Below are 14158 nucleotides of genomic sequence, written 5' to 3'. Positions count from 1 at the left end.
TAATTGGTTTTTAAAGTTACAGACTAACACAGCTACCCCCGAGACATTTTTCTCTGTAAAAGTTTTGCTCAGTGAAAACTCATCAGGTAAGCTTAGTTTAGCAATAAAAGAGAGAGATGTACAATGTTTGCTTCCCTCAGGTGTGACAATTATTTACATTGGGCCTGATATTAAACAGAAGTGTTTTTATTAAGTAGGATTTAAGTGGTTCCAAGGTACTAAATTAAAATGAATAGAAAATTCATAGCTAGTTCTAATCCACTAAGAAACTTATTGCAAGCAGATTCTTACCCTAAAGAGCTGTTCTTCAAGTCAGAGAAACTTTTTCACTATGATTTGGGCCTCCAGCCCTCTTTCTATCATTTTAGAATGTACGAGGCTGTTTTTCAGGCGAGCTGAAGATCAAGGGCTGATAGCTTCCCATTGCTTAAATAGAATCTTCCCCAGGGAGGGAATCCTTTGTTTTGCACCCCCACTCCGTTGGTGAAAAAAATATTCAGAAATGGATACTGGTACCAGGTGGTATGGTCGCATGTTTTCCTAGGACCAACTACCTTCTAGACTTAAAGAACAAACAAGGCTTTTTATAAGTTCATCATCAAGTTGTTAAGGGGGGGCGGGGAGGAAGGGGAGATGAGAACCAGTAATGGCTCTCATTAACATCTTTACAACTATAAACAGTCTCATACTTCATATTTGTAACTTCACATACAAGAACGATACATGCACCAAAATAGGAGCTACAGATCCAGCAGATTGTAACATTAAGATTGATGTGTTATATGAAGTATTTTGTCCAAAGCATCTCCAAGTTGTGCATATTTATATCCATAAGCCAATTTTCATAAAGCATGTCACAAAATATCTATCACTTGGGCCAGCTATGCTGGCTTGATTTTTAACATATCTGAATCTTGTGTTTATGTAGTTGAGGGCTTTAGGAATAAGGATTATTGCTTATTAAAGAGATAATCCTGGTTGTGCCACAAGAATTACTTGGTGGACAAGGAATTTGTTTCTTATGAGAGAAACTTGGATTTATACATGTCATTCTTATTTTTGCACTGTGCATAGTTTTGGGAGTTCCTTACTATGAAAAGAGATCTTGCAATTGAGATTGTAAAGGAGGATGTAAGAAATGACAAAGGGATTAGAAAATATAAACTATGAAGAGAGATTAAGAGAATTCAGTGTTTATATATCTAAAGAAAAGACAAAAAGGAGATATGATCATATTATCAATATTTGAAAGATAACATGGAGAAGAAAATATTTAACATTGCAGAATAAAGAGCATAGGCAGAGGAGAGAAAGGGGAAAAGTTAAATTAGATTTTAGGGAACATATTCTAACTACGTGTTTAATTGGATGATGGAATAATTTGCTAAAGGAGTTTGAAGCACTGTTGTTAGAATTATCAAAGTAAATTAGGCATAAGTTAATTAGCAAGTATAATAAAAAAAAAGTCCACTGATACAACAGGGATGAACTTAATGACTTTTCCAGGCATTTTCTTTTACGCTTGTTTCTTTTTCCAGAGACTTACATGCTGAAGTTCGTGATCAGTGTACTCTCAGTTATGAAAATTTTCTTGTTTTTAAATATTTTTGATATTCAATAGGGTATACTCAGCGAATATAATACAGAAACACCGAAACCCTAAAGGCAAGCAAACATGAAAGCAAAATCATTAAGCAGACAATCATGACTAGAAGAGTATTTAGCAAGAGTTTGCCCTTTCTGAACTTTTTACAGATCCTACATTTTAAAGATCTTTAAGGGCAAGACTTAGAACACTGAAGTTTAGCCATAGGATTCCCTAAAGATGTAACACTTGGTTTAAACCTAAGTTCTGCCTGCTTGATGTCACTTGGATCTTGATTTAAAGGTATTAGCATTGATTTTTATGACCTTTCCCCAGTTGGCGGTTGTCTTTGCTACAACCTAAACTTTAAATCTGGAAGCTCATGGTGACTAACTATTTCTAATCATTCCAGTTTTCCTGATTCAAGCAAGTCATTCCTTTTCACTGATTTTTATGTATATTATCACAGAGCCCAAAATGACCTTGGCATTATACAAAAGGTACAACCTCTGCCCCCAAAAGAACTTGATGTCATGATTTCAGGAGTTAAATATTCTAAGGCTGGGGTGTGGACCCTCAGGTCCAGGGGCTGGATGAGGCCCCTGGCTTGCCTAGATCTGGCCCCTGAGACTCAGGTATTCCCCCCAGGCATTTGGGAGCCTGCACTGGCACCCAGTCCTCCTGTCTCCCCCAACAGTGGGGCTGGAGCACACAAAATCTACTAGTCTGAGCTCCCATGGGGAGAATGTGGGGAGCGTTTTTTTTGTTCTCAGCCAGGGGCCACGTCTGTGAGGGGTTGGGGCTTTTTTTTGCTTCTCACTTCTGTGTTGTCTCTAACCTCAAAAAGGGTCCCCTGTCCTGTTCTAATTGAACCCCCAAATATTGTAGAGTATTGTATTTGTGTCTATCGTGCCATAAGCATGCATGACCTGCATAGATGACTTAATTTTTTTTATAATCCAGGGGACAATTCTTGTATGGCGCCAAGCCCTGTGCATACTTACCTGGCAGGGGAGATACCATTATCTCAAAGGTGGTTTTCCCAGGGTAAGGCTCATCCATTGCACTGGATTTTTATCTGCTGATATAGAAAACGGTAGCAGTCTTGCAAATTTATTTTGTGGGCACACCTTTCTATCACTGTTACTCTTGTCATCAATTGCTCCATTTGTTATACCCACTTGTATCTCAATTTAGGCAGCAGTCCTATAATCTCATCCAAGTGGCCAGACTGCTACACTTGTATGGACTCCTTTGATTTCAGAGGGGACTCACATTAAACTTAATGGGCCCCTGCCTGTCTGAAATCTCCAGACAGCAGGATTGTTGTCTTTGGTGGGCAAGTCCCTTCTCTTACACTGTATGTTGTTAGTACAGGGCCTCCCATCTGGGTGCTGCCTGGGCACAACTGTAATTAGGGTTGCCAGGTGTCTGGTTTTGAACTGAACAGTCCAGTATTTGAGTTTTCTGTTCTGGAAACAAATTGAGAAAATATAAACGAGGAAATATAAACGTCCGGTATTTTCTAAATAAGATGTAATGTAGAGTGTGATGTAAGGTCAAGTGTGTCTGGTATTCTTTGTTGAAACCATCTGGCAACCCTAACTGTAATGCAAGTAAGTGATAATGCTGGGTGAAGCGCCGAGCAGCCTGGCTGCATTTCATGATTCAGTGTGTTTGAAAGATGCCCTATCACAGGAAGTTGCGCTGCACCGAGTCTCTTGCCTGAGCCTGGACTTCTTCCCACGGGGCTCAGGGAAAGGCAGTGCTTTTTACAAGGGCAGAAAAGTGTGCTCCTGGATGCACGCGTGGGAGGCAGGAGCTCTCCCTCCCCCGACAGCGGGGCTGGGCTTTGGCTGGCTCGGCCCCTGACGGTGCTGCACGCGGAGTGCAGCGCACTTGCCCCGGCTCCTCACTCATCCTGGCCACCGCACCCGGGCGCGCTGCAGTGCCCCGGCGGCCCGCGCCTTGCTCCGGGCGGGGTGTTCGCGCCCCGGGGGCAGCAGCCGGTGCCGCGCACCGATGGGGGCAGGCCCGGCACTTTCCCCGGCTCCTCCCCGGCCCGCACGTGATTTCCTGGCTCCGTGTTTACTTCCCGGGTCAAAGCCCCTGCACGGCCCCAGCGCAGCCTGTGGAGGGAGCCGCGGGGTGAGTAGGTGCAGCCCGGGCCCCCCGCGCAGCGCAGCCCCCTCACCCGGCGCCTCTTCTCTTGCAGGTTTATCCGGAGCCCCGGACCGAGAGCGAGTGTCTGAGCAACATCCGTGAGTTCCTGCGCGGCTGCGGCGCCACGCTGCGCCTGGAGGTGAGCCTGGCAGGGAGGTGTGGGGAATGGGTCTGGGCACACAGTGTGTTCGGGCCCCTTGAATGGCCCCGGCAAGCTGCAGAGGGTGTCCCGTTCCCTTGGAGAGTTTCTTCTTCCCACTCCCTTACCTGGGAGGAAATTTCCTGCAGCCACGGAACAACTGGTGTAGTGGGGTTTTTTTTTTTTTTTTTTTTTTAGAGCTATTGAACCAAACTGCAAGCCCTGCCTATAGTGGAAACACTTCAAGCCAGAGGGTGCTGCAGCACCCCTACTTCAAGCACCAGTGCCTGAAGTGACTCATGGTGGCATTTTCTGGCTTTCCTAGAGATACTGCTCAGGTCCCTGGGAGGTGCTTCTGCCCCCAGGAGCTGGGGTGGGGTGCGTGAATAATGATCCGAAAAGAGCTGCTGTTTGTGTGAGGGGAAGTGAAGGCTGCTGGTGGCTTTTGAAGGTAAAACTGACCTGTAGAAGGTGATAGCTACTGTCTTTCCTTGAGTCCAGAATGAACAGATGGTGCTAGAGTGCAATTTGAAGAGTTTTTGGGTGAGTCGTCATATCAAGTTTCTGATTTTTTGTGTGATTATTCAAGATCTCTCTGTCTAGATTCTGATCTGACAAGTTTTGTTTTTCCTACTTTAACCAATTCAGTTTGGAGAGTGAATTTTAATTCTTGTTTTGCTCCTGTTCTCAGATGTTGTAACGGTATGCTCTCTTGTGGTATTCGTTCCACCATGGGTTGCTGTATTTCAGTGATGGATAGTGTGAACTGTGTGTATGGTTCTTGCTTTATTTTAAATCTCTATAATGTATAGGGTCCTATTTGATTAAGAACACTGTAAAAATACACAATTTCTAAAAGTAAGAGTTTATTAGAAGTGAGTATTCCTAACCAGTTTACAGAAGCAGTTAAATGTTATTGTATCTGACTCCTAAACAGTGTTTAGGGGTACAGAGTAAGCTCCGTTATGCCTTTTTAAAGAATTTTGTTTGGTGGTGATTCATGTTAAAACTGTGATCTTGGTTAGACAAAGGAAAGGCTAACTTTGTGTTGTCTTTCTTCCTCGTAAGTATTGAGGAATTTTGGAGTATTCTATACCATTACCTAAAAAAGAGAATGGGAGGGATATTTCCAGAGAGTTGCCAAAACTCTGTTCAGTGATTTGATGTGAATTGTTTATGGTTTCATTGACATGTGCTTATAAAATTTATTTTGGCAGGTGAAAAGATCCTGTGTGTAGTGTTTCATCAAATTAAAGTTGTAATAGTTTTGTTTAGTAAAACTGGCATTTAGATGATGACTTGGCATGTAGAATTTAATTACGTAAAAGTCCAATGAGATTTATTTGATATGTAGAATTTAATAAACTCTTAAGGAACCACTGTCTAACATTTTAAATAAGTATTTTATCTAAAACCATATCAAATTATCGTAGGCATTTTGTATATTTTCTTTCCTGTCATTTTGGATTACCAGGATGTTTGCATATCACTTGTTAGATTTTTGCTATATAATCCAACCCATGCTGCTGTCTAACTTTTTCAGTAATGTTAAAAATTTAGTGTCTGTGTGACATCCCCTTGGGCTGAAAAGTTTTCTTATTCTTGGTGACTGAGGAGCTTGCCTTGGCAATTGAATGGACCTGCAGTAGTTATGGACAGTTTAAACTTTCTTTAAGGAATTTTTTTATGTTCTTTATGGTTGGTAAAGAATTGCTTCTGACTATGAACCAGTGCAATGCTGTCTTCGTTAATCCATAGATCAGTACAATGCCCTTTTTCCAAGAAGCAATAGAATGGAATTAATAAGCCCCTACTCAGTTTTGCTGTTGTTACTCAGAACACCTGAAACTTACATGAATCATGTTAATTTCTGGTTTCAGTTTGGAAAAAGTTTATTAATAAAGACAGGATTTAGAGCTGCATTGCTCACCTTCCCCTCAAAAAAACCTCCTAACTCTCTTGGGTTTGGTAGAGGGAAAGGAAAGAGCTTCTTTCTATCAGCCAGAAGAGATTGTACAAGGTAAAGTATTATGTTTATAGATAATAGTAAGCATTCAACATTGTCTTCCTTTCCAGCATCTAGACATCACATAAGGGCAGTGTCTAAATGATTTGCCAAAGGTATCATAGGAATTTCAGTGCAAGAGGGAATTAAACCCTTGTCTTCCTTGTCCGAGGCGTATTCCCTAACCCCTCGAGTGTCTTCCATTCATGGAGTGCAGTTGTGGGTTTCCCAGACATTGTTTGTGTTTATTTAAAGCAAGCAGGGTAATCTATTTTTAACTCTGAATTTAGCATGGGGACCCTGTCAATTATGTCACATCTGCTGGGCTAATGGAACTCCACTTACTAAGTTTTTTCTAGTGCAGTGTTTCCCAATTTTATTTGGCCATGGAACCCTTTTAAACTCAAAAGAGTTTTGCGGAACCCCTAATAACAGTCTGGTATAGGGTGCTGAAAACGTAGGCCACCAATAAGTAAGGATAATAATAAATAAAGAGATGTAGAGTCATCTATCATAGTCAATTTATATTTGTCACAGTTAAATTTTTAAATACAAGACATCACATGACTATCCTGAAATAAAGTATTTGTGAGAGCACCGCCTGCACACTCCTATACAGGCAACTGGTTTGACAGCTGAAGCTTCGACTTTGTCCGACACGGCGCTAGTATAATCGTATTCAGTCACCCACGTGATCCACACTCCCTGAGAGTGAGTACGGGGATTTATGGTGGTATTTAACAGGTAATCGCACCACTGACTGATCACGTATGCAGCGCTGAGTAGTGACATCATTGTCTCCACTCTCTGGCTAAGCTGGCATTCCACAGGGACACATATCGTGGCAAACAAAAATGAAAATTGTTTTCAATAAAATTCATAAATGCTTAAATATTAATTATTTTTTAAAATCATAAATGTTACTGTAATGGATTTTTCTTGCGGAACCCTTATTTTCACTTCATGAAACCCCGGGGTTCCGCGGAACACCATTTGGGAAACACTGTTCTAGTGAAATAAAGAACAAGAGATGCAGGACTCTCTTCCTGCTCTTCTCCAGTTCACCATAATGTAAACTTTTCCAGTGCAAAGGCTGTAAAACTGACAAGGAAGAGTCCAGAAACTATGTGGGCTCCTCAGATTTATCTTCCTAAGAGCAAGGGCAAGTTTTTTGGACGTGGACCCAGAGCTCATAGAAGAAAAAGCTCCGAATTAGTTCTTCTTTTGAAACAAAATACAGGACTATGTAGCACTTTAAAGACTAACAAGATGGTTTATTAGATGATGAGCTTTCGTGGGCCAGACCCACTTCCTCAGATCAAATAGTGTTTCTTCCACTATTTGATCTGAGGAAGTGGGTCTGGCCCACGAAAGCTCATCATCTAATAAACCATCTTGTTAGTCTTTAAAGTGCTACATAGTCCTGTATTTTGTTTCAGCTACACCAGACTAACACGGCTACATTTCTATCATCATTCTTCTCTTGAGAAGGTGTATTTTGAAATCAATATGCAGGCTTTATGCTCTTCCAGATGAGTTCGTGAAAGGGGAAGCATGAGAGGCAGCGGGAAAGGAGAGGGTGGGAAAGCAAGTCCACCTATAAGTGTAAATGTCTTACTTTTTGGAAGTATAAATCAATACAACCCTCAAGCCTGGTAGAAGAAACAGAAAGTGTGCATTTAAAACTACTATAAACAAGTAAAGCCTCTCTGGCAATCCATGCATTTGCTTCTTCCACATACTGACAAAAGCCATGCATGCATTCTCCCTAGTGTTCTTGCTGCCATTCTAGATCAGAAGATCTCTGGTCTGAGCGCTTTCTTTGAGAGAGATTTCCTTAAGTAGCTGTTGTTGGAGGTTGTTTGGGGGACGGGATTTATAGTAAGAGCAATGAGTTCTAACTGTGTCACAGCATCAGCCCTGCCTGAGGCTGTGGAAAATCAATCCCCAGGCAAAGAAGAGGCTGGTTACCACTTGAGGAGGGAGACTTTTCAATGACTATGGAAAGAAGCCATGGAAACTTTTAAAATAAAAACTAGGAAGGCCTTTGTAGCTCAAAAGGAAATACAGATCCTGTTACAAGACCCTCTTGATCCAGCTAAGAATTGCAGGAGGGATAACCTACTCCTACTAGATGACTGAATATACCAAGTGGCATCAGGGATGGAGGAGGTACTACAGGGTTGCCACTAATATTGAGGTAGTGTGTCGATGTACACCACTAATACAAACAAAACACACACCATATATACCTCCCCCTTCCGAGCCCAGAAGGATTGAAAACTGCTGGGTTTCTCCCTCCCCCCTCCCTCCCTCCCGGAACTTCCCCCAAGCTATTTAATTACTCCCTTCCTCCTCCCAGCCATTCATTCCCTGCTTATCTCTGCTGATTGTCTTCCCTTTCAAGCATTTAGCTGCTGTTTATGAAGACCCAGTCCTCACCCAGCAGCTGATCTCTCTGCCTGCGCGGGAAGCTTTGAACATCTGTGCAGGGATCAGAACATTAGCTGTGCGGCTGAGTACAGGCAGTCCCCGGGTTACGTACAAGATAGGGACTGTAGGTTTGTTCTTAAGTTGAATTTGTATGTAAACTGGAACTGGTACATATTGTAGGGGAAACTCTAGCCAAACATTTCTCCAGAGCTCAGTTTTATTCTCCCACACCTCACTTCCCTCAGTCCTTTATTCTCAAGCTGAGGTGTCTGCTGAGAAAAGCCGCTCCGGGTCTCCCTAGTCTGCTGGGGGAGGCGCTAGCTTCGCGTCTCCCTGGTCTGCTGGGGGGAAGCAGCTAGTGCGGGGTTGCCTCACCCCGTTTGTAAGCAGGGATCCGATGTAAGTCGGATCCATGTAACCCGGGGGCTGCCTGTAGCTGCGTGGCTGAGGGAACTTTGCCCTCTCCATCCTTAAATCATTTAGGGGTGCCCAAACTTTTTTCAAAGAGGGCCAGATTTGATGAAGTGAACAAGCGTGAGGGCCGACCATTTTGCCTGACATTCTTTGAACCATTAAAATGAAATGCAAATTAACTATTTTATGCAAAGTTTATTGCAAACGGCATACTTTTCATTTCGTCACATGGATGACAAATCTAAACAGGTGTTAAATCACTCTGGCTTTCATATCTGAAGGCCAGATGAAAAAAAAATCCAGGAAGCTGAAATATATGTCAGGAACATTGTAAAGTACATTACATATTATTGGTAATAAAGGTTGTCTGTCAACTTTTAAGTTAAAAAAATATGAACAGGAACATAACACCAAGTATACATGTTGTGTCCAAATATATTTATAACTGATTTAGACCAACTGACATTAACTGAGATTTTACAATGTATTCATCTCAATACATATGGATTCGTTGGGGGCCATAAAAGATAGATATTGCCAAATTATCTGTGGGGCCGTATTAAACCGGAACACGGGCCGCAATTGGCCCGTGGGCCGGACTTTGGACATGCCTGATTTAGGTTGATGCTATATAATGTGGTTCTCCAAATATGGGGAAGTGGCAGGAAATCCTGATGTGTGCGATCAATCATATGTTTAACAAATAAATCTTAGGTAGAGATGTATCCACTCAGGTTTACATTAGTGTCAAGCTTATTGACATCCCCTTCTTCCTTCAACTAGTTGAAACACAGAGGTTTGAAGACTCCAGTATATCTGCTTCAAATTACTCCATCCTCCTCTTGTTGCCCAAGTGTTAGAAAGAGGAACACAGAACCAGATGTTTTTGAACATATTCCTCCAGAAGCCACAGTTCAGCATGGAGGACAGAAGTACCACCAAAGCAACAATTTCCCAAAGAAACACTTTAATTTCTCTATCAACAGATCTGAAGAGTACCTGTCTACACATGATTATATGAATTTTCCATAAGATCTATCTCCGCTTCACATGGAACTGGCAACACTATCACTATGTTGTTTTACCTTTTGACCCACCTGCCTCTCTAAGGGCATGTCAACACTAGGAATTTATTTTGAAATTACTAAATCCGAATAACTCCCAAAATAACTATTTTGAACTACGCTTATTACCCGAGGAAAGCAGGAGTACAGATTTTGAAATAACCAGCCCGTTATTCGCTCTTCAGAAGTTAGTATGTGAACCATGCGGCTCTTCAGGAGTTAATATGTGGCTCCTTACACAGATACCCAATCCAGGGCTGGAGCTACAGGTGCCAACTCTCCACTGAGCCGGAGGGTGCTCACTATTCAACCCCCAGCTCTGCCCTAGGCGCTGTCCTCCTCCGTTCTTCCCCCCTAGGAACCTGCCACTTCCTACCCTCTCCACTGAGCCTGTCACATCCATTCTTCCCACATCCAGTGTCTCCCACTGAGAGAGAGCTGATCACAGTGGGCAGGAGGAAAAGGAGGAGGAGGCAGTGATTGCGGGGGCTGCCATTGGGCAGGATGTGCTGAGAGTGGTGGTGGGGAGATGATCAGGGCTGGTGACCTAGAACTGTTGCTCTTTGGCAATGTGCATTGGTAAATTCTGGCTCCTCGGGTTTAGGTTGGCCACCCCTGCCTTAGGGAGCATAGTGACTCAAGTATAAATATTTTTACATGAGCAAAGATACAAGACCACTTCACCCAATTCAGGGCTATTTTTAGAAAGTTTATGCAGTTTTCAGAATGCAATTGTTGCTTGTGTGGCGGTGCTTTGGTCCCGTGCTCCCTTGCTGGTTTTTAGTATGCCTCAGAAGTGTGTGGTGACCCTCCAACTGCCTCCTGTTTCTCCCAGAGGTAAGGTCCCTGCTTCACAAACCATTCTCATCACAGGCAAGATACTAGCTTGAGGGAAAACCCTTCTGTGGTTGTAGGCTCCCCTTTTTCCTTGGTGGCAGCCCACCGGACATGGGGAAAGTTGGGTGGAACCCAGTCCTGCCCACCTAATCCGGGCTCCTGCGCAGGGTCCTAGGTACTGGCCACTAGTGGGGCTCTTGTCCTTATCCCCACAGAATAATAGCCTCTCCCTGGGCCATTTCCTCAGCCACTCCCACGGTATTTTCCATGCTTCTCCACTCTGCACTTCCTCCTCTCCATCCATCACTCTTCTTGTACACCCTCCCTTAGCTGAGCGGAAGCCTTTTTATAGTGGACAAGCAGGCCTTCACTGGCTGCAGGTGTCCGATTAGCCTGCTACTGCAGGCCAGCTCTTAATGAGTCTCAGGTCTTGGTTACTGAGCAGCAGTCTCTGTCAGGGAACAGGAACCCACTCACCCAGCTCCCGCTGTACCTGGTCTCTACCAGACTCCAGTAGCCTGCTGTCTTTGGTATGCTGCACTTGCTTCTCTGCCACACTTGCTTTTCTGCTGTTCTTCGCTGCTCTTCTGGCATTCCTGTGCTGGAGGTTTAGGGCAAGCTTGGAATATAGATCCATAAATGTGGTGTTTCTAATCTGAAAGTTCTGCAGCCACTGCTTGTCATCCTAAACATTCGTATAATGTGATCCCACCAATCAGTGCTTGTTTCTTGGATCTAGAAAAGCTAATCCATCGTGTGTGGTGCTCTGGGAACCCATCAGCAGTCTAACATTTTTATCTGGGTCTATCAGCATCAATAGCCATCAAACACCTCTTCCATAGCCTATCACAAGCTGTAGTAGTTCTTGTTGAAGTTCCATAGAATCCTAGAGCTGGAAAAGACCTCAGAAGGTCATCAAGTCCAGCCCCCTGCTCTAGGCAGGACCAATCCCAACTACATCAACCTGGCCAGGGCTTTGTCAGGCCAAGACTTAAACACCGCTACGGATGGAGACTCCACTACTTCCTTAGGTATCCCATTCCAGTGTTTCACCACCCTCCTAGTGAAATAGTTTTTCCTAATATCCAACCTGGACCTCTCCCACCCCAACTTGAGACCATTGCTCCTTGTTCTGCCATCTGTCACTACTGAGAACAGCCTTTCTCCAGCCTCTTTGGAAGCTCCCTTCAGGAAGTTAGTTGAAGGCTGTTATCAAATCCCCCCTCACTCTTTGCTTCTGCAGACTAAACAGACCCAACTCCGTCAGCCTCTCCTCATAGGTCATGTGCTCCAGCCCCCTAATCATTTTGGTTGCCCTCCGCTGGACCCTCTCCAATGCGTCCACATCCTTTTTGTAGTAGGGGGGTCTAGAACTGGACACAATACTCCAGATGTGGCCTCACCAGAGCTGAATAAAGGGGAATAATGACATCTCTGGATCTGCTGGCAATGCTCCTCTTAATGCAACCTAATATGCCATTAGCCTTCTTGGCTACAAGGGCACACTGTTGACTCATATCCGGCTTCTCATCCACTGTAACCCCCAGGTCCTTTTCTGCAGAATCACTACTTAGCTGGTTGGTCCCCAGCCTGTAACAATGCTTGGGATTCTTCCGTCCCAAGGGCAGGACTCTGCACTTGTCCTTGTTGAACCTCATCATATTTCTTGTGGCCCCATCCTCCAATTTGTCTAAGTCACTCTGGACCCTATCTCTGCCCTCGAGCGTATTTACCTCTCCCCCTAGCTTTGTGTCATCTGCTGAGGGTGCAATCTATCCCCTCATCCAGGTCATTAATAACGATATTGAACAAAACTGGTCCTAGAACTGAACCTTGGGGCACTCCGCTAGAAACCGACCGCCATCCTGACATCGAGCCGTTGATCACTACCCGCTGGGCCCGGCCTTCTAGACAGATTTCTATTCATCTTACTGTCCATTTATCCAATCCACATTCCCTTAACTTGCTGGCAAGAATATTGTGGAGACCATATCAAAAGCCTTGCTAAAGTCAAGGTATAGCACATCCACTGACTTTCCTACATCCACGGAGCCAGTTACCTCGTCATAGAAGCTAATCAGATTGGTCAGGCACGACTTGCCCTTTGTGAATCCATTCCTATTCCTAATCATTTTCCTCTCTTCCAAGTGCCTCAAAATAGAGTCCTTAAGGATCCCTTCCATGATTTTTCCAGGAACTGAGGTAAGACTGACCGACCTATAGTTCCCTGGATCTCCTTTTTCCCCTTTTTGAATATGGGCACTACATTTGCCTTTTTCCAGTCATCCGGGATCTCTCCCGATCGCCATGATTTTTCAAAGATAATAGCCAAAGGCTCCTCAATAACATTTGCCAGCTCCCTCAGTACCCTCGGATGCATTAAGTCCGGACCCATGGATTTGTGTCCGTTCAGCTTTTCTAAATAGTTCCTGATCTGTTCTTTACCCACTAAGGGCTGTCCATCTTCATCCCATCTTGTCACTTCATCCCATCTTGCGTCCCATCTTGCATCCGGGAGCCAACCTTGTCCGTGAATACAGAGGCAAAGAAAGCATTGAGTACTTCAGCTTTCCCCATATCATCTGTCACTAGGTTACCTCCTTCATCCAGTAGGGGCCCCACACCCTCTCTGATCACCTTCTTCTTGTTAACATGCCTGTAGAAACCTTTCTTGTTATCCTTCACATCCTTTGCCAGTCGCAGTTCCAATTGTGCTTTCGCTTTCCTGATAACCCCCGGCATTCTCAAGCCATACATTTAAACCTCTCCCTGGTCTTGTGTCCAAGATTCTACTTTTTGTAAACTTCCTTTTTGTGCTTAAGTTCACCAAGGATTTCCCCTGTAAGCCAGTCCGGTCTCCTACCATGTTTGCCTCTCTTGCTACGTGTTGGGATGGTTTCCTTCTGTGCCTTCAATAAGGCTTCTTTAAAATAACTGCCAGCTGTCCTGGACTCCTTTCCCCTTCATGTTAGCATCCCAGCGGATTCTGCCCATCAGGTGTCTGAGCAAGTCAAAATCTGCTTTTTGAAGTCCAAGGTGTGTATTTTACTACTCTCTTTTCATCCTTCGGTCAGGATCCTGAAATCTACCATCTCATGATCACTGCTTCCCAGGTTGTCACCCACCTCTGCTTCCCCTATTAGTTCCTCCCTGTTTGTGAACAGAAGGTCAAGCTGCGCACGGCCCCTGGTCGGATCCTTCAGCACTTGTGTCAAAAAGTTATCCCCCACATTCTCCAAAAACTTCCTGGATTGCCTGTGTACTGCCGTATTGGTTTCCCAACAGATGTCAGGGTGATTAAAGTCCCCCACGAGAACCAGGGCCTGCAATCTGGAAGCTTCTCTCAGTTGTCCAAAGACAGCCTCATCTACCTCATCCACCTGATTCGGTGGCCTGTAGTAGACACCAAACACAACATCACTGCTGTTGTTTGCACCTCTGAACTTAACCCATAGACTCTCAACAGGTTTTTCTCCCTCTATATATTGGAGTTCAGAGCAATCATAGTGCTCTCTTAC

General features: G+C 44.1%; 1 protein-coding gene across 5 annotated transcripts in view; it reads left to right on the top strand.

Moving 5' to 3' along the window:
• Positions 1-14158, top strand: part of ARHGEF7 (Rho guanine nucleotide exchange factor 7) — a 195135-nt gene that overhangs the window by 13917 nt on the left and 167060 nt on the right. For 2 of the 5 annotated variants that reach the window (XM_075918554.2, XM_089775936.1), the window contains exons 2-3: positions 3801-3887; positions 4389-4430. In XM_075918554.2, coding sequence (XP_075774669.1) covers positions 3801-3887; positions 4389-4430 — 129 coding nt within the window. Of the gene's footprint in view, positions 1-3602; positions 3734-3800; positions 3888-4388; positions 4431-14158 lie in introns of those variants that run through there. The other 3 variants (XM_075918578.2, XM_075918736.2, XM_075918640.2) reach the window with 2 other exon arrangements.

The sequence above is a fragment of the Pelodiscus sinensis genome, chromosome 1, assembly GCF_052426305.1.
Source record: "Pelodiscus sinensis isolate ZL-2025 chromosome 1, ASM5242630v1, whole genome shotgun sequence".
NCBI lineage: Eukaryota > Metazoa > Chordata > Testudines > Trionychidae > Pelodiscus > Pelodiscus sinensis.
The sequence above is the reverse complement of the archived record's forward strand: the minus strand, read 5'-3'. Positions and strand labels throughout refer to the sequence as shown.